Here is a 24838-nt window from a genome sequence, read left to right on the forward strand (position 1 = left end):
GGTGGGGGTGGCTGGGGGTTGGTTTGGGAGTAGGGGTAAAAATATATTTGAAATTTAAAAAATTGAATGGGGAGGGTCGGGTACGGGGTAGGGTAAGAAAAAAATATTGAAGGATGAAGTAGAGTTTTGAAAAATGTTTCCTTAATTTTTTAAGAGAAGTTATTTTCCTTGAATTTAAGGTAAATGAGTTGATTTGAAAAATATTTTCCAAAATATTTAAGTCAATCAAACATAGAAAAATTGAAAAACACACCCTATATCTCAAAATTACAACGATATCATATAAATTTGAAAAAAAAAATGCAATCCAATAATAAAGTTATAGTTAAATAAAAAAAATCTGATCCCTTATATTATGAAAGGGGACATGTGTAACAGTGCAAGATATTTAAGGGCCAACCCGGGGAAATGGAGGGATGAATCACCGGAGAGGAGCCAGATCCCTCTCTTAATATTATTACTCCGATTTTCATTTTTAGTCTACCTAAAATAAATATTACTTTTTATATCTTCTAATACAATATTTGAAATTTTTTTGGGCAAATTACAGAAATCACACCCTTTTAAAGTAAAATTACAATATATCCCTTAAAAGTTTATAATTACAGAAATCCCTCAAATGGATACAATAATATAAGCGCTGATACATTAATCTGATGAGCTAGATACAATAATATAAGCGTTGATACATTAATCTGATGCGCGATATACATTAATCGTTAAGTAAGATACATTACATTTTATACATGATGCACTAATCTCATATACATTTTATACATGATACACTAATCTGATGCGTGAAAATGAGAAATTTTGGAGATTTGTAAAATTTATAGGGGATAATGGTAATAAGTAAACTAAAAGATGGAATTTCTGTAATTTTTCCAATTTTTACTAGTCTAAAATTTCATAAAAAGGCGTCAACAAATAAAATAGAAAATAACAAAAAAAAATGGAATCCAACATATCTACAAAAAAAAGAATTTACCTATCTGCATAAATAATTTTCTAGTGAAGCCCCTTGGATAAGAATGGTTTCGTCATTGTCCGTATTCAGTCAAATCAAGAGTTCACGAAGGTCTTTGGAATGATTCAATTGGTTTGGTAATTCAAAATCCATCTTTTACTAATGTCTTTTAAGTCAAGAGACTAAAGAGTTTATTCGGTGCACATAAAGTGCTCATCAAAGGGCAAAGATTGTGACAAAGATGATAGCAAATGTAGATTATTTCGAACTTATTTAGCATATATATATAATGATGAGCTTGTTGTGACCGTAGGTCCAGTCGTAGAACCTATATGAACCAAAATCCTTCCAAGTTTGAAGTCAAGTTCCATGAGGTAGGTCTACGACCCGTCAATTTTTCCACGACCTGTACAACCTTTTGTAAACCCCAAGTCAAAATTTCATTCCAAGTCTAGGACCTCTTCTACGGCCACTTCCTACGGACCGTGGGACCTTCTACGGACCGTCCTGGTGGTCCGTAGGAAAACTTCAGAGGTCCAAAAATCAAGGGTCATCCCCAAGTCATGATTTTTGGAGAATTTGAAATTTCATCTGAAGATAAAATCAGCGTGAAATCGCATGTCCAAACACTGATTTTATCTCATGATTTCATATCACGATATGAAATCGCATGTCCAAACAACTACTTAGTGCAAAATAAATTTACTAGAAAAAAAAAACAATTTTACTTAGAAACACTCGACGCGCGAATTACAAAAGTTGTGGTGGGATGATTGAAATTCTTCCACTCTTAACTAAAGGTCGAGTTTATATTCTTGAGAATAGAAAAAAATCATGTCGAGAGTGTCGCCCCATAAATAAGCTTTGTTGTTGATGAGCAAATCCAAATTAATTAGACAACAATATGAATCTTGAACACTCTTGCGCGTGGTTCTGGTAATATAGTTAGTTCATTTTACCCCCTCACCACATGTATTAGCGTTTTCTTCTATTGTCTCACAAATTATTGCCCAAATGAAAAAGAAAAGTAAAGAAAAATATCACCCACAAAATATTTTTATTTTTTTGGTTCTCAATATTTCAAAACATTACCCTCATCCTCAACTTTACAAAAAGAGCCATTTTTATGGTTCTTTTTTTTTTTTTTAAAGCTCTCTGGCTTTGTGGATTCTTCAATATACATGTGCCTTTAATGTCCCTTTTCATTTAAGAAAAAAAGAACAACAAGGGGGAAGTTTATTAGATCCCAGATTCACGTGAATCGAGTAATTTTTTCTCATATCCTATTTATATGTTAAAATTTAATTAAATATCTATAAATATTTTATTATGAACGACGTTATTGAATTTTATATTCATTTTTTATCTTACAGGAACCTCTAAATTTCAAATTCTGAATTCGTCTTTTGATCATTTTGCATAAAGATTAGCATAGGGAGCAGAATGGATATTGATGATTCATATAGACGACCCAAACTAGTTTGGGATTAAGGTGTACATAGTTCACGAATATTTGATGATTCATATAGCTGACCCCAACTAAAGCGTAATTATTGTTGTTTGGAAAATTGTATATGATGGATCCACCGGCAGCTAGGCCAGTGGCGCCACGGAAAAAGATGACAAAACAATTAACAGGGAAAAGGGATGACAGTTCCTTGCATGCAGCAGCTAGATCTGGAAATCTCGTCGCGATAAGAGAGATTCTTGATGAGACAGGGGAGGAAGATTTGGCAGAGATGATGATTAAGCAAAATTCAGCTGGAGAGACTGCATTGTATGTTGCAGCAGAATATGGTTATTATCAGTTGGTTAGGGATATGATCCATTACTATGATCTTGTAGCTGCTGGAATCAAAGCGAGGAACGGTTACGATGCCTTGCACATTGCTGCCAAACAAGGAGATTTAGGTAAGTTCATGTTAGTAATGCAATCAAACCTCTTTGTAATGACGTTGTTTGTTCCCAATATTTTTTGTCTGCTATACTAAAATGTTGTTATAGAGAACATATAAAATAACATAACATTAAATATCTATCCACGCAGAAAACATGGTTGTTATAGATAATATGTAATGTAGCATAACAAGAAATACATGATTGCTATAGAGAATATGTAATAGTACTATAGCATAACAATAGAAATATCGGGTTCACGCAGAAAACATGGTTGCTATAGAGAACATATAATATAATATAACATAACATGAAAGATCTGTTCACGTAGAAAAAAATTGTTGTTATAGAGAATATATAGTATATCATACCATGAACTATCGGTTCATGCAGAAACCATGGTTGTTACAGTGAACATGTAATATAACAACATGAAATATCGGTTCACGCAGAAAACATGGTTGTAACAGTGAAATGTTTTTAAATAAAATGACTGTTATAAAAAGTTTTGACTGGAACATAGCTGTTATTGTCCACGAAGATGATGTTAGTATGAACTGCTCCCATCTAGTTTCCTATGTTCTGATGTATAATTTTGGTGATTTTAGTATGAATCTGAATTTTATTGTATCGTATTGTTGCAGATATGGTAAAGGTACTAATGGAAGCACATCCAGAGCTCTCAATGACAGTTGATATTTCAAATACTACAGCTTTGCATACAGCTGCAAACCAAGGGCATATAGAGGTGGTGAATTATCTACTTGAGGCAGAGAGTAGTTTGGCCACCATAGCTAAAAGTAACGGTAAAACAGCGTTGCACTCTGCAGCAAGAAATGGACATTTACAGGTTGTCAAGGCACTTTTGAATAAGGAGCCAGGAATTGCTACAAGGATGGATAAAAAGGGGCAAACTGCACTTCATATGGCTGTCAAAGGACAAAATCTTGAAGTTGTGGAGGAGCTGACTAGAGCTGATCCTTCATTGATAAATATGGTTGACAACAAGGGAAATACCGCCTTGCATATTGCTGCTCGGAAAGGCAGGGATCAGGTATGTTAGATTCCTAATAACACAACCATTACGTCCCAATCCCCAAACTAAGTTGGAGTCAGCTATATGAATCCCCGTTTTTTCCATATTGTATGTTTGTTTTCTAATACATTTAGAAACATGGCATATATGTTTAGAATAGATTCTATTTTGAGAGATTTGTAAAAGCACTTCTCGCTATACATCATCCCTTACTCAACGCATCGTTGAAAAAGCTCACAACTCATTCATACTTGTTTTGACAAATGCAGATTGTGAAGTTGCTGCTTGCGCAAAATGAAACTGATACTAGAGTCGTCAATAGGTCTAACGAGTCAGCCCTTGACACTGCAGAGAAACTGGGACAGTCTGAATTAGTAACTGTCTTGCAGGAACACGGGGTTCAAAGTGCTAGATCCATCAAGCCACAGACAAAAAATCCAGCAAGAGAGTTGAAGAAAACTGTAAGCGACATAAAGCACGGGGTGCACTATCAATTGGAGACTACGGCCCTAACAAGAAGACGTATACAAGACATTGCCAAACGTGTGTACAAAATGCACGCGCAAGGTCTTAACAACGCAATTAATTCTACCACGGTTGTTGCTGTGCTGATTGCTACGGTTGCCTTTGGAGGAATCTTTCAAATCAATGGCCAATGGGTTGATGATCCAGACGATATCCCAGCTGATCATAGCCTTGGAGAAGCAAATATTGGTCCGAATCCAGCATTTGTAGTTTTCTTCATCTTCGACTCACTATCCTTATTTATAGCTCTTGCTGTGGTGGTTGTCCAAACAACGATCGTGGTAATAGAAAGCAGAGCCAAGAAGAAAATGATGTCGATTATAAACAAGCTAATGTGGGTGGCATGCTTGTTCATTTCAATTGCTTACTTGTCCCTATCGTATATTGTTGTTGGCGATGCCAATTTGTGGATGCCTGTATTAATTTCCTTTATAGGGGCAATCATAATGGCTACGACGTTGGGAACGTTGTGTTACTGGATCGTTATGAACAGGATAAGCTCATCAAACAAGAGAAGCCTCCGAAAGAACTCTATGGCCAACAGGTCGCGGTCGTGGTCAGCATCACTACTCTCTGATTCAGATGCTCTAAACAATGAATACAAGAAAATATATGCTATATAGAAACTTTGGCCCCAAATTGTAATTTTTTTGTTTTCTTCAAGAAAGTTTTGGTTAATCCTTTCTACTCTTACTCAATGACTTGTGATTTCTTTGCATCTGCTTACGGAAGAGTTATTCGATATATGTATTAGTGTGAGGTAATAGGTGTCCTGTGGAATAGTCCATATGTGCGCGTAAACTGGCTGGACACTAATGTTATTTGGCAATAGAAAAAATGATTAGTATCATTGTGTCATGAAATTTAGTTTCAGATATTGGTAGTCACAAAGTTCCTTTTCTCGCTATATGTTTTAGGGACATTTACAAATAGCTAGTGTTAATTGCTACTAAAAATACATATTTAGCGGCAATTAAGTTATCGTTAAAGATCATTTTTGGTGCAGTGATATAACTTTCATCACTTGGATATATATAGAATTCAAATTTCACCAAAAGCTTTGTCTTTTTTATTTCATCTTTTCCGTTGACATGAGTGTCTATCGAAAATAGTTTCTCTGCGTCTAAAGTGAGATAAATTTTGTGTACATATTATTCTCATAGACCCCACTTTGTGGGACTACACTAGATATACTATTATTGTTGTGTTGTTGTTTTATCTTTTTGTCAATTCATGGCAAATTCAAGATATAAATTTTATGGGATTGTTTGATTAAAAAACAAGTTATAGAGGGACTATATATACTACACAGATTAATAATGCAGATATTATAAAACAGAAATTATTTTTTGCCGGACATTTGGTTCATTGTATTAATAGATATAGAATTGACATTTTAGACCCTACATTCTACGTGGCATAATACATGTAGGATGCCATGTAGGATACAAATTGTCATGCAGGATGCCACGTAGAACGTGTGTCTAATTGTTCACTTATATACAAGCTTAAGTGCATATTGTGCACACCCAAAATTAGAGGGCATATACACATGACTTACATCTACTATAACATTGAAAATAATGGACAAAATAGTAATGAATGAGATCATTGGGATTATGTTGTTAACACATCCAATTAGACGTCCCCTTCAGTTAGTGGCTAATTAAACGTAGATCGATATTAATAATATAGAGATTAATTATATAAATTTGGTTGACGTACACCCATCACTCATAAAATGTTCTTTGAATATGTATTGATATTTTCCAAATATTTCTCAAGGCTGACACAATGTGATCTCAGAAACAAGTATATATGGGAAGCTTTAGGTTTTTGATCTATTTAATTATTGACCATGTAGTAATTAATCATCCCTAGCACACATATCCTCACGTGCCCTACTCAAAATCATAAAATGGACACAACACGGATGATCTGCATGTGTTGGACGCTTATTCATACTCAATCTCATGTCAATACATGTGCACAATATAATATCAACAAAATAGGAGATGATGATGCATCTCAATCAAGCAAATGTTGATATGACATGCAAATTCTGGGGTAGACTTACATCACTACAGTATATACTAACATTACTTCTACTTTCAAATAATTACATATATTACCACTTTTAATATTTTATACATTATATTATTAAAGATAAAATAAGTAACCACATTTTTTAAAATTAGGATTGATTATCTCCTTAATTTACTTTGTCACTCCAAATTAACCACTCTCTCTTAATTTCTCCTTCTCATAATTATCACTTAAATATCTCACCTCCTTTATGATTCAAGAATTTCACCACAGAATTTCATTCCAACAATGACTAATCTACTCTCTTCTTCTCAGGATATCATCAACATGGCCTGCAAAATCTCATGAACCCAAACCTTATTATGTATTATTCCTTTCTAACGAGACCAAATCTAAGTAATTGTTACAAAGAAAGTTTTTAAAGTTAAACAATGGATCGTCCAAACAGTTCACATTCATTGTAGAAGACTCCACAAACTCTTTATCATTGAAGCCATGGATTCAATAGATTTCAAGTTTACTTTTGATGAATTTATGATGGTGTGTTGTATCTCTATTAATTAATCGTTTTTGTCATAGACTGTGACAGATATACAATGGGAGAAGGATTAGACATGATTTCTTCTATATATATCTAAAATTGATATCATATATCTTAGTTTCAAAAGTTTTGAATCTTGTTTTATTAGATGTATATGATGTATTTAAACAAATTAATGCATCTTTTTTTCCATTGTATATGCAATAAGTCTTCATATATATATATATATATCAACATTGTAGACAATAACTTTTGACCTATTTCTGAAGTACCCATCAAGAACATGAATATCTGATCATCTACATGTATCAAGAACATGAGTTCTTTTGTATCTAAATATATTCGTAAATGAATTTTGGCTTATAAATTGTACATGTATCTGAATACTAGATACATGTATATGATATACATATATTTATTGTACATTAGGTATAAATATAGAGTAGATACATGTGTATTTGAATGATTCATCTTTAGATATTGTGGTTATATACGTTTTATAAAAAAATGTATCTAAAGGATATAATTCAGATACATAATCGTGTATAATAGATACAAATGTACTTATGGAAATCATTCTTAGAAAAAACCCCAGATGCATGACTATTATTATTGTAGGTAAGATACACTTCGGATAAATAATTATATACATTATAAGATAGACATATAGATACATGTAATTAAGGATGCAACTATCAACATGGGTTGTGGTGCATTGGTGGGAGTGTTTCACCTTTAACCAGAGGTCTCGGGTTCGAGCCCTGAGTATGGAGAAAATCTTGTTGGGAGCATCACCCCCGAATGGGCCCTGCAGTGTGCGATCTAAATTTAGTCAGAGCTCCAACGTGAGCTCCGGACACAGGATGAAAAACCAAAAAAAATAAAAAAAATTAAGGGTGCAAGTGACTATACTTGGTATATACATAAAAACAAAGTTCTCAGATATATGCAGGAAAAAACTCACAACATCAAGAAACAATGAGATAAAAACGATTTATCGATATTTTTGAAAATTTTGATATAATTGATGCGCCGAGGATGCTGAAAATCTGTTAGAGTAGTCAGTTATACTCCTTTAATTAAGGAAAACAATTACAATCATTTAATTCAAACGAATAAAATATATATCTCATTTCTTTTAATTTCGTCGAATGCATGTATCTATCAAGTTAAGATACATGTATCCAAAGAACGAAATATGGTACAGAAAATAATAATCGAGACTACCGTGAATCCTAGTAGTTAGGAGCTAAACTAATGAAAATTTTGTAGTTTGCTCTTATTATTACATAGAAAAGGATACAAACATGCAAATCTTTGTCGACATGTTTATTCTAATCAAGGGTAATTCAATACTTTTTTCATCTTAATTTGTTTTTCGTAATTTTGTTTTTAGTCTGTCAAATATTTAAAAATTACATAAAAATTATTATAAATTAAAATAATTAATAACTAAAAATGTTTTTTTTTAAATCTAATTGACTCTTGAAACTCTGTTGATGCCACATAAATTGAGTCAGATGGAATAACATATATTATTTTAAAATAATATAAAAATATTTTAAATCACAATAATTAATAATTTTAAATATATAAAAAAATATTTTAAAAATTGACTCTCAAATTTCTATTAATATCATATAAAATAAAATTTTAAAAATGACATATTTTAGGTCTGTGATGACACAGTCTCTTATATCTAGTTTGAATGGAAATGAGCTAATAGCCAGCAAGTTCATCTAGTTGTTTTAACCCATTATGTTCACAACTGGAGAGATACAGTTGTCCTTAGAACTAAATTATTCAATATTTTGTGCCATTTGTTTGACATTTGATATTTTGGAGTGATATTCTCCCATGTGGCCTATTTGCTCCATCTTCGTCTTATTAGTTATTAATAATTATAATTTAGTGATTTATTATTATATTTATGTTATTAAGGAAAATAGTTTGATATATTATTTAACTTTTTTCATTTAAAGTTGATATATTTTTTTATAAAAGTAGCTAACATTTATTTTTATTGTTATAAAAATGGCTTACATATACCCTTTTATCTTATGGAAGTGAAAAAATTAATTCAAAATTAATTTTTTTGATTTATAATGTTAAAAAAATTAATGTAGAGGTATATATATATATATATATACCATTTTTTTTTACTTATTTGGTTATCATTATTTGAATTTTTTTTTCTTATTTTTTCATTCTTTAGTATAAAAATATGAGGAAAAAAAAGTGTGAATGAAAAAAGAGAAAAAAGTAAGAAATTTTTTTAAAACTAATAGATATGTTGTAATCAATTTTTTTTTGTGTGTATGTTAAATTTTTTTTGGGCATATGTGATAAATTTTAATAGAAAGTTAGTGAAAAATAAATTTGATTCTCAAAATAATAAATTTGAATCAGTCATTAAATTAAAAAAAATACGCATGAGAAGTATCAAATATATCCCTACATGAATTATTATTTTTTAAATAATAATTGATTTTTCACTTCCGTTAGAAAAAATCGATATATGTGAGTCATTTGTGTAATAATTCAAGTATACATGAGTTACCTTTATAACGAGGGGTATATCAACTTTAAGGAAAAATCCTTTTGGCCAGAATAATAAAATAACATATTTCACACTATTTTATTTTACTTTTTTGAACATTTTTACCCTTTTAACTTTAATATCTTTTAATTAAAAAATGGAAAAAAGATCAGATTATTTTAAAATAAAAAGAATATTATAGACTTTTTAATTTTTTGGCCAAATATTTTGACCATTTAACATTATCCCAACTTTAAATGACAAAATTAAGAGATATATCAGCTCTCAAAGCTCAAAATCCTCATGTGCTAGTAACATTAATGTCAATAAATAAACTTAATTGAAGTGTCAAAATCTTAAACTAGGGACAAAAAAGATAGATGAGTAGTAATTTTTTGTTCCCTCTCCATCCCACCCAAGAGGCAAAAAAAAAAATTATGTTCCCTATCTTCCACACGCTTGGGAAAGTGTTTTGATACCTAACTTTGGTGATGTCATTTTAATTTGTGCTTGTTTTTTCAAAATCATGTGTATTCATTTCTTTGATAATTTTAGATATATAATATTAAAATTAGTTTCGATAAAGTCCAATTTCAGATACATATAACTAAAATTTAATTATTTTTAGTTGAATTTTAGTTATATGTATCTGAAATTGGACTTTATCGAAACTAATTTTAATATTATATATCTAAAATTATCAAAGAAATGAATACACATGATTTTGAAAAAACAAGCACAAATTAAAATGACATCACCAAAGTTAGGTTAGTTGAATTTTAGTTATATATATAACTGAAATTCAGACACATATTATTTACCCTAAAATAAATACAGTTGAATTTGTGTTTAAAATTTAAAAGACACATATATTGAATTCAAAATTTATGAAATGAATAAGTAAAATAATGCAAATAATGGATAAAACAAGAAAATAATCTGATCCTTAATAAACTAAGTGCATGGAGAATGCAAGAGATTGAATGACAAGAAAGTTTACAATTGAATTGAAGTGTTTACTAAAAATAATCCATGAATTTCATTTATATGTAGTATCATATAAAAATGTCTAAAGTTTGCTTTTATCAAACCTAATTTCAGTTTTGACCCTCCATTTTTAACGATTTTTTATGGCTAAATATGTTCATTCATTGGAGTAAGCCTCACTCGACAAATTCGCATCTAATAAAAGATAAAATTATTGACCTATAACATAAAGTGAACAACACATAGTAACAAATAATCTAATACATAAGTTAGTAAAATATAGAAGGGATAAGGATCAAATAAATGCTTATTCTATTCGAAAATTTTCGCTCTTCATTATATTTGAGTTGAATCTTACTTATTGATAGAAGAAAAAAAAAGGTTTATAAATCACATCCACATAATGTGAGGGGGGTACTACATGTGATAGTGAAATGAGGCCTTGTGTGATAGTGAAATGGAACCTAAAGATAAAAAGTGGAGTTAGAATTGAAGCTAAAATTTAAAATTTATCAATTTAAATTTATCATAAATTCATAATTTTTTTCAGTTATTAAGTTTGCACTAAATATTTATATATGTGTGTGAATTCTCTGTTATAACTACAAAATTTAACAAAAAACAACTGAGTTCATCCGAATTTTATTCATCCGAATTAATAATAAATAATGCCTCTAGAGTGAGTCTCCTTAATGGCTAGAAAGTCTTGAATCAATGTGAACAACCACAAAATGACATGTTATTAATTAATTATTATTAATAGCAATATTTAAAAGAAGTGGTTGGTCTAACCTCTTACTTGAATTACCAAATTGATTCTCCCACATGATGTAGTCACTCAAGTGGCCAGTACATTATGGGATATGAAAAGACTTAGCCAACCTGTGACACTGAAATTGAGCAAAAAATAGTAGGTCAACAATATTAAATATATATAGGTACAATTAGAAATAAATAGGTTTTTCTCTCGCGAATCAGTAAGGAATTTATATTATAAAGGTGATTTTTTCACTGAACTAACTCACTGAAAAAAAAAAGGAGAATGAGAAACGGCTTCTCATCAAAATACTAAGAAACTTCCTTATTTTTTCGTATGAAAATATATATATTTTTTTTTTCTCATTGTCTTGAACTAAATATTTTTGGAAATAGCTACTGAACACTTTTTAGTGAAAAATTTCAATGGAAAGATATCGACATTGATATTTTGTGTCCGTAGGATCAATTCCACCTTAGAGATCTTCCAAATCCGCAGCTACAAGCTATCGAGTGGGTACATGATCTCCTACTGGTGATATATGCAATCGAAAAATCTAAATATGCAAGATATAGAAAGGATATATGTCATTCTTGAAGGGCTAAGGAAGAGTCTATTCATGTACAATTAATTTTGTAACAGAGCAAAAAATGACAAAAACTCTTTCTTCTCGGTAGCAGGCGAGGCAAAAAAACAACTAATGCCCCTTGCTTAATATATTTTTTTAGTAGTGAGGCAAATTAGATGTTTAATGCAACTGGACAAATCTTAAAATGGGAAAAGTTGGGTTTGGGTGAAGCTAAATTGTCAAGTTTCTAGATGAGAAAATCTAAGATTTCTTCAACTTAACTAGGATTTGTTGGTGTGAAAATGACAGTTTTAATAGTTAATTAAAGAGATTGCCATTTTTAACTTTTAGAGTTAATGGTTAAATATATATATAATTTTATTTTTGTGCGAGTTTCGTAACTCAACTATTTATTGTTCTATTTATCTATTTAAATTATTATTCCGTGTGTATTAAAACATACCTCAATACTGAGTTGCCAAAATATTATTACCACTCGACAATAGGTGTGTAGGCCAACTCAACATCAAAATGTATTTTAATAGAAAAGAAATGATAGTTTAAAAAAGTAAATGAAACGATGAATAATTGAGGTATAAAATTTCGTAAAAAATCATAGTTATCCCTAGGGGTGTACATGACCGGGTTGGTTCGAGTTTTTCAAATATCAAATCAAACCATTTGTGTCGGATTTTTAAATCTATAAACCAACCAATAAAACTCAGTTTTTCAACCTGGGATTTTTTTGGGTTTTTCGGATTTTTGGGTTTTTCCGATAAAGTATTCATACAAACATATAATTTACTTGTACTTCAAATATTTCTTTAATTCTACCAAAATACAACTATCTAAAGGTGTTTCTTAAGAAAATAACACAAAATATGATATGAGTAATGACGCTAAAATATCCAATAAAATAATAATAATAATAATAAAATCGCGTAAAACAAATATTGCAAATTAACAAGTCATAATGAAAATGATCATAATTTAAAAGTACTAAATCATGCTAAAATAAGTTTAATAAGTATTAGTTACATGACTAAATATTAAAGGAAATTAAAATAAGATTATGTATTTGAATTGTCTAAACCAATGTAAAACCAAAGAATAAATATTCAATATTATTATCATTCTTAGTGTTGAATTGATTTTCTTTTTGCATTAGTATTAATTAATTTGATTTTGATTTAAGCTTTATTATAATTACCAACATCTGTGGACTATAATCTTTATTGTAATTTGTACCATTCAAAATTCTAAGTTTCAAACTTGAAATAATATATTAAAAGATAAGAAATATTTAAAAATTATATCAAAGTAAATATTTTTATGTATAAAATAAAATTTTAAAATTATATATATAATGTCGGGTTGGTTTGGTCTCGGGTTGATTTTTTTTAGTTAAAACCAAACCAGCCCAAATATAGTCGGGTTTTTTTAATACCAAACCAACCACTAGTCGGGTTTTTTTTCTCGGTTTGACTCAATTTGCGGTTCAGTTTTGTACACCCCTAGTTATTCCTTTGTCCAACAATGGTTGTCTACTATACTATTTTGGGATGTCAAACAATATTTGTTCACTTTATGAAATCAATGGATAATTTTGCAGTTCCTATTTACTCTTATCATTAATTATAGTCATTTTCCGATTATATTTTTCAAGACATTATATTTATTAGTCCCTCCACCGACTTTTAATTGCAATAGTTTCCTTTTTTAGGGTCAAATTATAAGAACTTTGACTAACATTTTATGATGTATTTTTTCATCATTTGATATGCAAAAAATTGTAATTTATAGTACTTTTCATATATTTTTTGAATATCTAGATTTCTTGTTTAAAATTTGAATTAATGTAATCTAATTTAATTTTGAAAATTAGTTAAATTGACTTTCGAAAAGCGCAACATGACAATTAAAAGTGGACAGGGGGAGTATATTCAAAAGGTGATATAGTAAAATTATCCTTCTATTTATAATTTCTTAAAAAATGTGCAAAATCAATAAAACGAAAGTTATTAGAATCAAATTAGGATTTTTTATTTTATTTTTTCCCAAATTAGGATTTCAACTAATGGTAGAGATAAAATTTTAATTAAAAACCGTTCAAATATAAATAATTAAATACATTTTTTATATTTATATATGTAATGTAATTAAGTATATTTTTAGTGAATTAACGTCAATTCAATTGACCCGGTTGCTCCGCCGCTGATTTCAAGTACTTGAGTGGAAAAAAGGTCTATAAGAATTCTCCTAAAACATTTTCCGGTCTTCAATTTTTACTTGTTTTGTGTCGAATTAAACAAATTTTGATTAGTATTTTAAAATATATGTTGTATATTTTGACGTGAGAAAGATTATATTTATAATATTTTTTTTCTGAAATGTCGAGAGCAATTCATAAATTTTGTCCATGAACATTTTGTTAATCTGTTCACTGTGTAATAGCTCACGAATTGTGTGATATAAATCATGTTAGGCAAACCTCATACAACGAGATCACGACTAAGTAGCAGACAAAGATTGGATTCAATCCTATGAGAGACCTGCCTCCCAACCACTCAACCATGCACTTGTTTGCTTTATTTTAAATTTTGTTTAATTATAAAATATACTTATCCTTTTCTATTTAGTTATTACCATTTTGGGTTTCATGTCCTTTAAGAAACTATATAATCTTACCATTGTACTTTTATGTAGTATTTTCTTGAAGTCAAGTAAATATATAAACATGATCCTTAACTTGACTTCAGCAAATAACTATGCCCTCCAACTTTGAATGTGCACAAGTATGCACTTAAATTTATATAAAATTGAACAAGTAGACACAAGTGTCCTAATAACACAATACACGTAGGACACCATGTATGACACAAAATTGTCACGTAGGGTGCCATATAGGACGCATGTGTTCATTTCCTCAATTTTATACAAATTTAAGTGTCTACTTGTGCACACTCAAAGTTAAAAGTCATAGTTGCCAACATATGTCAAATTAAGGGTCATGCTTATGCATTAAAATGAACATGGATAAGTTTATTTTGATTAATTAATTTGATCAATGAACATGAATTAATTAGTTAGTTTTCCTAGGCTGGTCAAATACATAATTTCAATGCTAATAACATTCAAGGGTAAAATAGGAAGTATAGTGTTATTTATGCATTGATTTTGTGAAATAACAGGTACTCCCTATTGAATTGTTACACCTATTAAGAAAACAATGATTGACATAGTGAGTTTATCATTTTATCCCTATTAATTATGAAATCGATGAACCAAAAAATTTAAGACTTTCAAAAAGTTCTACCTTTTTAAAAGTAATTAATTGAAGGTATAATAGATAAAAAAAATTGTCCTTGATTTGTCAAAGGGGGCAAATAAAAAGAAACAATTAAAAAAAAGGACAAGTAATTAGGGATAGAAGGAGTATGAGAGACATTTGTTTTAGTAAGGACTACTTGTAAATAAGAGCAAGGAGACTAATTTTAAATTTTTTATTTTATGATAATTTATAGACACATAAATATCTATAATTTATTTTTATCATAAATTTCAAAAAGGAAAATCTTTTTTCAAAGACTTGATGAATTTTTTTTTGAAAAATGGTTGTTTTTATTATTCCACTAGCTGTTATGCATCTGAGTTGGCCTGTACTTTGCTAGATTTGTGCTGTTATGCAAAGAAACATCCTTTGCCTCTCTTTCTTTCTTTCTTTGTTCTTTTCTTTCTAAAAAGATACTCTTTACTACCCCTTCCCAAATAAAATAAAATAAAATAAAAAGCTTGTGATTTGGCTTCTATTCACCCATTCCAAATCTGGGCAATCTCATTCTTGGAGCATATTTAATCAAAAAGGTTCAATCTTTTTCTTCTTCAGCTGTAGTTATAATTGAAATTTTTTCCAATTCTTGGATTGTTGGGGTTTTGAAATGTTGTCATTACATAGTTTTTTGTTTGTATTGTTGTTGGGGTTTTTCTGTGTTTGTTCTGGATTTGATCCTTCTGATGAGTACTTAATAGACTGTGGATCTTCAAAAGATACTAATTTTGGTAATAGGGTTTTTGTGTCTGATAAATCTGGTTCGAAGTTTCTGTCAGTTTCTCAAGATATATTAGCTGATAGTACAAGGTCTAGTGATTCACCCCTTTATCAAACCGCTAGAGTTTTTACCCAAACTTCTAGTTATAAATTCCCTATTACTAAAGTTGGAAGGCATTGGATCCGTCTTCATTTTTCCCCATTTGTGTACCAATCTTATGATATGAGTTCAGCAACTTTCTCTGTTTCAACTCAACAAAATGTTCTTCTTGGAAATTTTAGTCCTAAAAAAGATGTATCTGTTAAGGAGTTTTCTGTTAACGTAACGACGGGTGATCTTGTTATCACTTTTTCCCCTTTGAGTGATTCATTTGCTTATATAAATGCTTTGGAAGTTGTCTCTGTACCTGATAGTCTTATAACTAATGATGCCTCGACGTTTGGTCCATCTGGGGTGTTTAGTGGTATGTATGCACAAGCACTTGAAACCGTTGCTAGAGTAAATATGGGTGGACCAGCTGTATCGTCTGAAAACGATACATTATGGAGGAGTTGGGTGCCTGATCGGGGGTACTTGACACAGCCGGATTTTGCAAAGTCCTTGTCGAAGATTGGATCTGTTAAGTATTTAGTGGGTGGAGCAACATCAGATATAGCACCACCGAGTGTTTATGGTACTTGTACTAAGATGAATGTGGATGCTGCTGGTAATGATGCTAGTGCTAATTTTAATGTGACGTGGGTGTTCAATGTGGATGTTGGTTTCCAGTATTTCGTTCGATTACATTTGTGTGATATTGTGAGTACAGCTGCTAATCAGCTGTTGTTTAATATCTATGTTGATTCGTCGAATATAGCTTCTGATTTTGATCTGAGTTCTAAAGTTCAGAGCAGATTGGCTACTGCGTATTACATGGATTTTGTGACACCACAAGCTAATAGCAACAACATTAGCTTTAGTATTGGCCCATCTTCAAAGAGTGCTTTTCCAGATGCCTTTCTAAATGGAGTGGAACTGCTGAAGTTGAATAACTCTCAAGGCAGCCTTGCTGATGTTTCCTCTGTTCCTCCTTCCTCGAGCTCGGGCTCGAAAAAGAATATCGGAGTCATCGTGGGCGCGATTGTAGGTGTGACACTTGTGTTGCTCGTGGTTGGTTTTCTGTTTTGTATGTGCAGAAGAAGAAAGCAGGAACAACTCGGCCTGTCGAAAACATGGATTCCTTTGTCTATTGGTGGTGGTGGCTTGTCTCATACTATGGGAAGCAAATACTCGAACGGGACGACCTTAAGTGCCGCTTCTAACTTGAGTTATCGCATTCCTTTTGCAGCCATGCTAGCAGCAACCAAAAAGTTTGATGAGAGTTTGGTCATTGGGATAGGTGGCTTTGGTAAGGTATTCAAGGGCGTTTTAAACGATGGCACGAACGTAGCTATTAAGAGGGGTAATCATAGCTCCCAACAAGGTCTTAGAGAGTTCCAAACTGAAATAGAGATGCTCTCTCAGTTCCGTCATCGTCATCTTGTTTCATTGATTGGATATTGTGATGAAAAGAATGAGATGATTCTCGTGTACGAGTACATGGAAAATGGGACCCTCAAGAGCCATCTGTATGGTTCGGATATGCCTAGTATGAGCTGGAAACAGAGGCTGGAGATATGCATTGGGGCAGCCAGAGGTCTACACTACCTTCATACTAGCTACGCCAAAGCAGTTATACATCGTGATGTCAAATCAGCAAACATATTGCTTGATGAGAATATGATGGCAAAAGTAGCTGATTTTGGACTTTCTAAGGCTGGACCTGAGCTCGATCAAACTCATGTTAGCACGGCAGTCAAAGGGAGCTTCGGGTACCTAGATCCTGAATATTTCAGGAGGCAGCAACTGACCGAAAAAAGTGATGTTTACTCTTTTGGTGTTGTTCTGTTTGAAGTTCTTTGTGCTAGGCCTGTAATCGATCCGTCTCTTCCAAGGGAGATGGTTAATTTAGCTGAATGGGCGATGAAGTGGCAGAAGAAGGGACAACTAGAGCAAATCATAGATCCCAATCTTGCTGGAAAAATAAGACCGGATTCCCTAAGAAAGTTCGGTGAAACAGCAGAGAAATGCTTGGCTGATTTTGGCGTGGACAGACCTTCAATGGGCGACGTGCTGTGGAACCTCGAGTATGCACTTCAACTACAAGAGGCAGTTATTCAAGTCGATCCTGACGAGAACAGTAGCAATCTCATCGGAGAACTCTCTCCTCAGGTAAACGATTTCAGTCACGTCGATGCCACTACTTCAGCAATGCAATTCGAAGGGTCGAATCTAGATGATCTATCTGGAGTTTCCATGAGTAAAGTTTTCTCACAATTGGTTAAGTCTGAAGGAAGATAAATTTGGTGAAAGATTGTATACAATTGTACTCTTTTTTTTCTTAGCTCCTCTTTTAATTCCACTTTTTTGTTCATTAATCATGTGAAGATTGTACTTTATTTTTTTAAACTATAGTTTTACATGTACTACAATATAAAAATTATTCCAGCATAAAACTTGTCAATTGTTGATAACCTCGGTTTTCGATACATCGATTAATCTTTATGTAGGTGTTATTCGGAGAATAATTAATCGATCTAGATTTATGAATTATTATTATAGAGAATTTGTGAGTAGAATTGGAAAAGAAGGGCAAATGAAATGAGGAACCATAATAAGAAATGAGTTTTTTTTTGTTAAAAACAAAAATTAATTATTTTGATTTGATGTGTTAAACCACTTTTGGGTTGTCTTGCAACTTACATTCTAATTAAGTCAATTATATGAGTCACTATTTACACAAATAAAAATCTCTAATTAGATTAAAAGGACCGAAACAACAAGTTGTAACTTTGTGGAAAAATAGTAGTTTTTTATTTGAAGAAAGATTTATTTCAAAAGTACCAATTTTATAGTATATTTTTTAACCTCCTCTTTGAAGTTCAAAACACCGTACTTTTTTTTTTTGGTAAACACCACACTTATATAAGTACTAGTTACGGTCCCCCGTGCTGTGCACGGTCAGTGACGGAGTCAGAAATTTCGCCAAGGGTGTTCAACCTTTAAAGAGTCGATAATTTTTTTTTAGCATAGTGGGTACACAAAACATTTTTTTTTACCGATGAGTAACCTGCACAAAAATTTCTGTGTTTTTTTTGTTTAAAAAGAGATTTGTATTAAAAAATGCAGCTAGTGGGAATTGAACCCCAGACCTCCATGGGGTGGACGAGTGCGCCTACCACTGGACCATCTGCCTTTGCTTTTTCAAAGAGTGTTCAATTAATAAATATACAGATATTAGACTATATTTTGCCTATATACCCGATATAATTTTTCGACGAAGGGTGTTCATCTGACCACCCTTACTAGGCTGTAGCTCCGCCCCTGTGCACGGCCCAATAATATTAATGTTTATAGCAATTAGTTATACGTTTTATAATAAGAAAAATATTTGGACGGATATTTTTAGAAAAATAATTATTGATTTTAGTGGTATTTTTTATATATATAACTATAATTTATAGTAATATATAAGAATACTATGATGAATGTGTTATATACTAAAGTGAATTATGCATACAATATAAATGTAACATAAGTTTTAAAATATATTATATTTGTTTGGTATGAAATTAAAAGTGAGCTAACAAACTATAAGTTATTTTTTAAATTCAAAATATAACGTAAAATTAGTTTTGAATTTTCATCAATAAAACATAAATTTTCAATAAAATCAGTTACTCCCTCTGTTTCAATTTATGTGATACATTTCATTTTTCGAGAGTCAAACAATTTAAGTTTGATCGAGAATTTGCGCATGACATCTTCAATTTTTTTAAAACGAAGTTTATATATTTATGAACTACATAAAAAGTACTATAAGTTACAATAATTGATTATCGAAAAACTTTAAAAATGTATGCAAAATTTATGATCAAAGATAGATTTATTTAAATTTCAAAATTCGAAATGTATCATATAAATTGGACAGGAGGAAATAATAAATTTTATCAAAAAAAATCATGCGGAGAGAAGTTCTATATTATAATTGTTTTGCTGAAGCTTAAAAGTGAAGAGAAAGAGTTGGGTGGGATCCATTACTTAGATGATGTAACTAAAGGTTACTTATGTGAGAGAATTCCAAAAAAGTCGTAAAAGTTGCAACAAGTTGAACATTAGAAGCTATAAAATAAAAGTAAAAGATAAAAAAATCCTCAAGGTATTGTAGTAATTTGAGGTTGCACACACATTGACAGAGACGTGTATGCTATTCCCCTTTCTTATATGTAAAACAACAATAGCCATATATATTTTGAGGGCTTAAGTCACGAGTCCGGAGCCAAAAGGACAACTTTTTTCTTCTAAAAAACATAAACGGTATATCAATTATTTTTAACCAAAATGGCGAAATCGCTGCTGAGGGAGCGATATCTTTTAACGTCGCGTATGCCGTTAAAACTTCATTAAAAATCACTGGCCCAACAACGATTTTAGGATATTCTTTTTGTAAAATCGCTGCCTATGCAGTGTTATTCTAAAAATAATAATTAAAACATTAAGGAAAATTGCTGCCAAAGCAGCAAAAAATTTTAAATTAAAATCGCTACAATTTTATTTTATTTTTAAAAAAACACTGGGCAGCGATTTTAGAGAATTTTTTTTTTCAAAAACGATGCCTCAGCAGCGATTTTAGAATTTTTTATATTTTTTTTTTAGAATAACGATGTTGAGGTAGCGATTTTACAAAAAAAAATATTTTTTCCTAAAATCGTTGTTGGGGCAGCGATTTTAATTTAATTCAATTTTTTTTGACAAAATCGTTGCTGGAGTAGCGATTTTAAATGAAGTTTTTAACGGCGTGCACGACGTTCAAAGATATCCCTCCCTCAGTGGCGATTTTGCCGCTTTGGTTAAAAAAAATTAGTATACCATTTATGTTGTTTGGAGGAAAAAAGTTGCACCTTTGGCTCTGGACTCCTTAAGTCATCTGCGTCCCTTTAAAGTTGTCTGCATAATTCATTTAGACAGCTCAACTAGACCTAGTACCTATTGAACACCTCTACCAGCCAAGATTTTAACCATTTAAACATTTTTTTGCCACTTTTCAAAAATTGTGTGGCGCGTGTTAACAAGCTCCCCACGTGTATAAAATGACCATTTAACAACTATCACGTGTATTCGACGTGCATTTGTTAATGGGTTAAATGGGCAAAATCTCTAAATCGTTAACTTTGACAGAATTGAAGTTCTCTTTCTTCGCGATTTCTTTCAGATTTAAGTTGAAATCGTCTTGTTCGTGTTATGATCTTGAAGATTTCTCTGTGTAAGTTAGGATTGTTAATGTTTTCTATATGCTTTGTGAAATGAATTAAAAAGCTAGGGTTTTGTTAAAATCTAGGGTTCGTGATATTTGCGAATATTCTATCCCTTTTTTACAATTTCCCAGTAAATATGCTTTTAAGATTTGATTTTTAGCTGTTGTATGAGTTATATTAGTATATTTCAAAATGGGCCACTTTTCCATTTTGGAACTACTGTATTATACTAAAGAATTGGGGTATGAAACTGTTGGAGGTTTTTATGCCAAGGATTTATTGAATAAACAATTTGTCTTAATTACATATGATCAACATCTTCTACACCTAATTAAAAACTTAAAACATGAGGTCACTTTTGAAGTATTTGTCTGTCATGTATTAGATGAACCCTCACTTGACACAGATGGACCCACTAGCTATCTAACTAATGATAGTAATGATGTTGGTGAGGTTGTTGACCTAGGTGGAGAGGGTGAGGTTGTTAACCTAGGCGGTGAGAGTGTTGATGTTAACCTTGGTGAAGAGGGTGAGGCTGTTAACTTAGGTGGAGATGGTGAGGTAATTAACTTAGGTGGAGAGGACGACAATGTCAATCTAGGTGGACAGGGTGTGGATGCTAACCTAGGTAGAGAGGGTGTGGATGATAACCTAGGTGGAGAAGGTGAATCTGATTTCTTGAGTAGTGATTCAAATCTAGGGGATATACCTTCAGAAGATGGCTCAGATATTGATGAGGAGTTAAGAGCTTTTAAACAAGAAAGAAGAAACAAAAAAACAGAGGAAAAAGGCTACTAAATGTGAAGAAATACTAGTTGGAGAGGCGGGTGGTATAGATAGAGGCTTTGATGATATTGAAAAAAATAAAACAAACAAATATGCAGGAAAATTGGGTGGAGATGAGGATTATCTTGTTAGCTCTGACTGTTGGAGTGATGATAGTGATGAACAACCTGATGTGGATGATGTTAGGGGAGTAGATATACCTGCTAGAAGGAGAAACAAAAAAGTCAGATATGATGAAGATTGTGAAGTGTCAATATTTGAGCTTGGAATAGTCTTTGAGAGTGCAAATCAATTCAGGAAGGCAGTGCTAAATTATGCTATAGAGTACATGATAGAATTGTATCTCAAATATAGATAAGGATTTGAAAATTTTAAGTTTTGGTAAGAAAGAAGTTGGGTCTTTATGTTGGTAAGACTGTCTGTTACATGGCTGAACAGAGAATTATGAAGGAAAACATGGGTGATTGAAAAATTGATATTTGCCATATTATGTGACTATGCATATATAATCAAACAAACCAATCCTGAAAGCTCTTGTTAGGTAAAAATTGATAAGGAAACTGAACTAGGAAAGAACCTTTTTGTTTATTTTTATATGTGCTTTCATGCATTTAATCAAGGATGGTTGGAGGAGTGTAGGAATATAATTGGATTTGATGGTTGTTTTCTCAAGTGAGCTTGTAAGGGTGAGCTATTAGTTGTCGTTGGAAAGAATGAGAACAATCAAATGTATTCCATTGCCTGGGCAGTTGTAGATACATAAACAAAACATAGTTGGAGTTGGTTCATAAGGTATTAAATTTTTGATCTAAATTTGGAAACGGGTGAAGGTTTGATTGTAATGTCAATTATGCAAAAGGTATTGATTACACAAATTCTTATATTTCAGTTCTAATTTGATCTTTACTACTTCAATTTCTTATTATGTACATATTTTTTGTTAGGGACTTGTTCCTGTCTTGTTAGAGTTGCTACCAAATGCTGAGAGAAGGATGGATGCTAGACATATATGGAGTAATTGACATGTGAGATGGAGAGAAGAAGAAAGAAGGAAATTATTTTGGAGATGCTCAAAGTCCTCCTTTGAAGTCAAGTTTAGAAAAGAAGTTCATGCAATGTCTAAGCTAGGTAAGAAGGAAATAACAGAGGACTTGTTGCATTATGATCCCAGGAATTGTCCATGGCTTATTTCCAAACTCACTTCAAGTGTGATGTTGTAAAAAATAACATGTGTGAGACTTTCAATTCCTGAATCTTAGCTGCTAGATGTAAATAAATTATTACCAGGTTAGAAAATATTATTGCATAAAATGATGAACAGACATATAAATATGATCAAATTTGCTAAAACATGGATATCAGACATTGCACCTATGACAAGAACAATACTAAAAAGAAACAAGGAGTATTCTAATAAATGTAGAGTCCAATGGAATGGGGTGAATAATTTTGAAATTAGTGAGGGGAATATTCATCTGTTGTTCACTTGGACAAGAAGCACTGTGACTGTGGGTTGTGGATGTTGAGAGGTATTCCCTTCCCTCATGCTATTTGTGCTTATTATTACTTAAATCAAGATCCTGATCAACATGTAGAGCACTGATATAAAAGAAAGAAACATTTCTCAAGGGTTACAACCATTTCATCCAACTTATTCCCAATATGAGGATGTGGCCTGAAACTACAAATCCATCAATAGAACCTCCAAAATCAAGAAAAATGCCAGACATACTTGGTAAGAAGAGAAGAAAGTGTAAGGATAAGCCAAAAAAAAAAAAATGGTGAGCTTTCAAAAAAAGGAGTAAAGATGACATGTTTCATATAAAAAAAACTGGTCATAACAAAGTTGTGTGCAAAAGTAAGTAATAATTCATATTCACATTTATAAATTGCTTAAAGTTTATACATATTATAATCATATATTTTATTTGTGGTGACATAGTATGGGAGGGGGAGCACTTCTCAATTTGATAGTCAGAGAAATTCAACTCAATAAAGTTATTCTCAACCATGAGTAAGATTTGATTTACATAATTCTTTGCATTTAATTTTGATTGTACAAGTTATTTATATCTCCTTGTTTCTATTCAATAGGTTAGAACACAATCAAGTTAACAAAGTTCTGTTTGTGGTGACAACATTGTTGTGCCAAGAACCACTCAAACATGAGTAAGGTTAGATTTAAAAATTCATTTTTATTTAATGTTTGTTTTACAAGTTATTCATATATCATTATTTATGTTATATAGTCTAGAATGGGAGTCCATCACACTCTACTTCAAGAACCACATTTGCAGCTACACAATCAAGTCAACTAAGCTCTATTTGTGGTGACACAAGATCTGTGTCAAGACCTCCTAAAAAAAGGGTGCAAGTTGGAACTGAAAGATGATTGATAAGAAAAAAAGCTAATGCAAGAGGGACCCCATTTGTTACTGAAAGAGATAATTTTTCTAGTCAACTACCACCTTTATCAGGTCACAAGAGACCATACAATTCTGCCTTATTTGCTGCTGCTACTGGAGGAAACAGAAGGCCTACAACTAGTTTTGGTGTTTACTCTGATCCTACAACTAGAGTTCAAATATTTAATGTATGTTCACTTAATATGTTTACTCTATTTTGGTGTATATTCTGATAGCCACATTATGATCTTACCTTATCTTACACTTTCTTTCTTCTATTACAGCCTGGTACATCAAGCGAGAAGATTCTACATGGGCCAACGAAATTGAAGAGTGCTTCACCAACCAATATAGATATTGGCTTTAAACCCCGTGGTCTAAAATGGAAGGGAAAAGATGCAGT

General features: G+C 31.6%; 2 protein-coding genes across 2 annotated transcripts; both read left to right on the plus strand.

Moving 5' to 3' along the window:
- Positions 1–2357: 2357 nt before the first annotated feature.
- LOC102603947 (ankyrin repeat-containing protein At5g02620-like) lies at positions 2358–5054 on the plus strand. The gene is made up of 3 exons (XM_006366265.2): positions 2358–2878; positions 3508–3917; positions 4169–5054. Exons 1-3 carry the CDS (start codon positions 2542–2544, stop codon positions 5045–5047), a joined length of 1626 nt encoding a protein of 541 aa, XP_006366327.1. The 5' UTR covers positions 2358–2541; the 3' UTR covers positions 5048–5054.
- A 10438-nt stretch (positions 5055–15492) lies between these two features.
- LOC102604283 (receptor-like protein kinase HERK 1) lies at positions 15493–18392 on the plus strand. The gene has a single exon (XM_006366266.2). The coding sequence runs from the start codon at positions 15801–15803 to the stop codon at positions 18288–18290; it is 2490 nt and encodes an 829-aa protein (XP_006366328.1). The 5' UTR covers positions 15493–15800; the 3' UTR covers positions 18291–18392.
- The last annotated feature ends 6446 nt before the right edge of the window (positions 18393–24838 follow it).

This window comes from Solanum tuberosum, unplaced genomic scaffold, assembly GCF_000226075.1.
Source record: "Solanum tuberosum cultivar DM 1-3 516 R44 unplaced genomic scaffold, SolTub_3.0 scf00625, whole genome shotgun sequence".
NCBI lineage: Eukaryota > Viridiplantae > Streptophyta > Magnoliopsida > Solanales > Solanaceae > Solanum > Solanum tuberosum.

Bases quoted from the DNA above. Each gene is read 5' to 3' on its own strand.
- LOC102604283 (XM_006366266.2), top strand. From the start codon at position 15,801: ATGTTGTCATTACATAGTTTTTTGTTTGTATTGTTGTTGGGGTTTTTC.
- LOC102603947 (XM_006366265.2), top strand. From the start codon at position 2,542: ATGATGGATCCACCGGCAGCTAGGCCAGTGGCGCCACGGAAAAAGATG. The intron at 2,879-3,507 runs GTAAGTTCATGT...GTATTGTTGCAG, and splicing joins TGCCAAACAAGGAGATTTAG to ATATGGTAAAGGTACTAATG. The intron at 3,918-4,168 runs GTATGTTAGATT...TGACAAATGCAG, and splicing joins CTCGGAAAGGCAGGGATCAG to ATTGTGAAGTTGCTGCTTGC.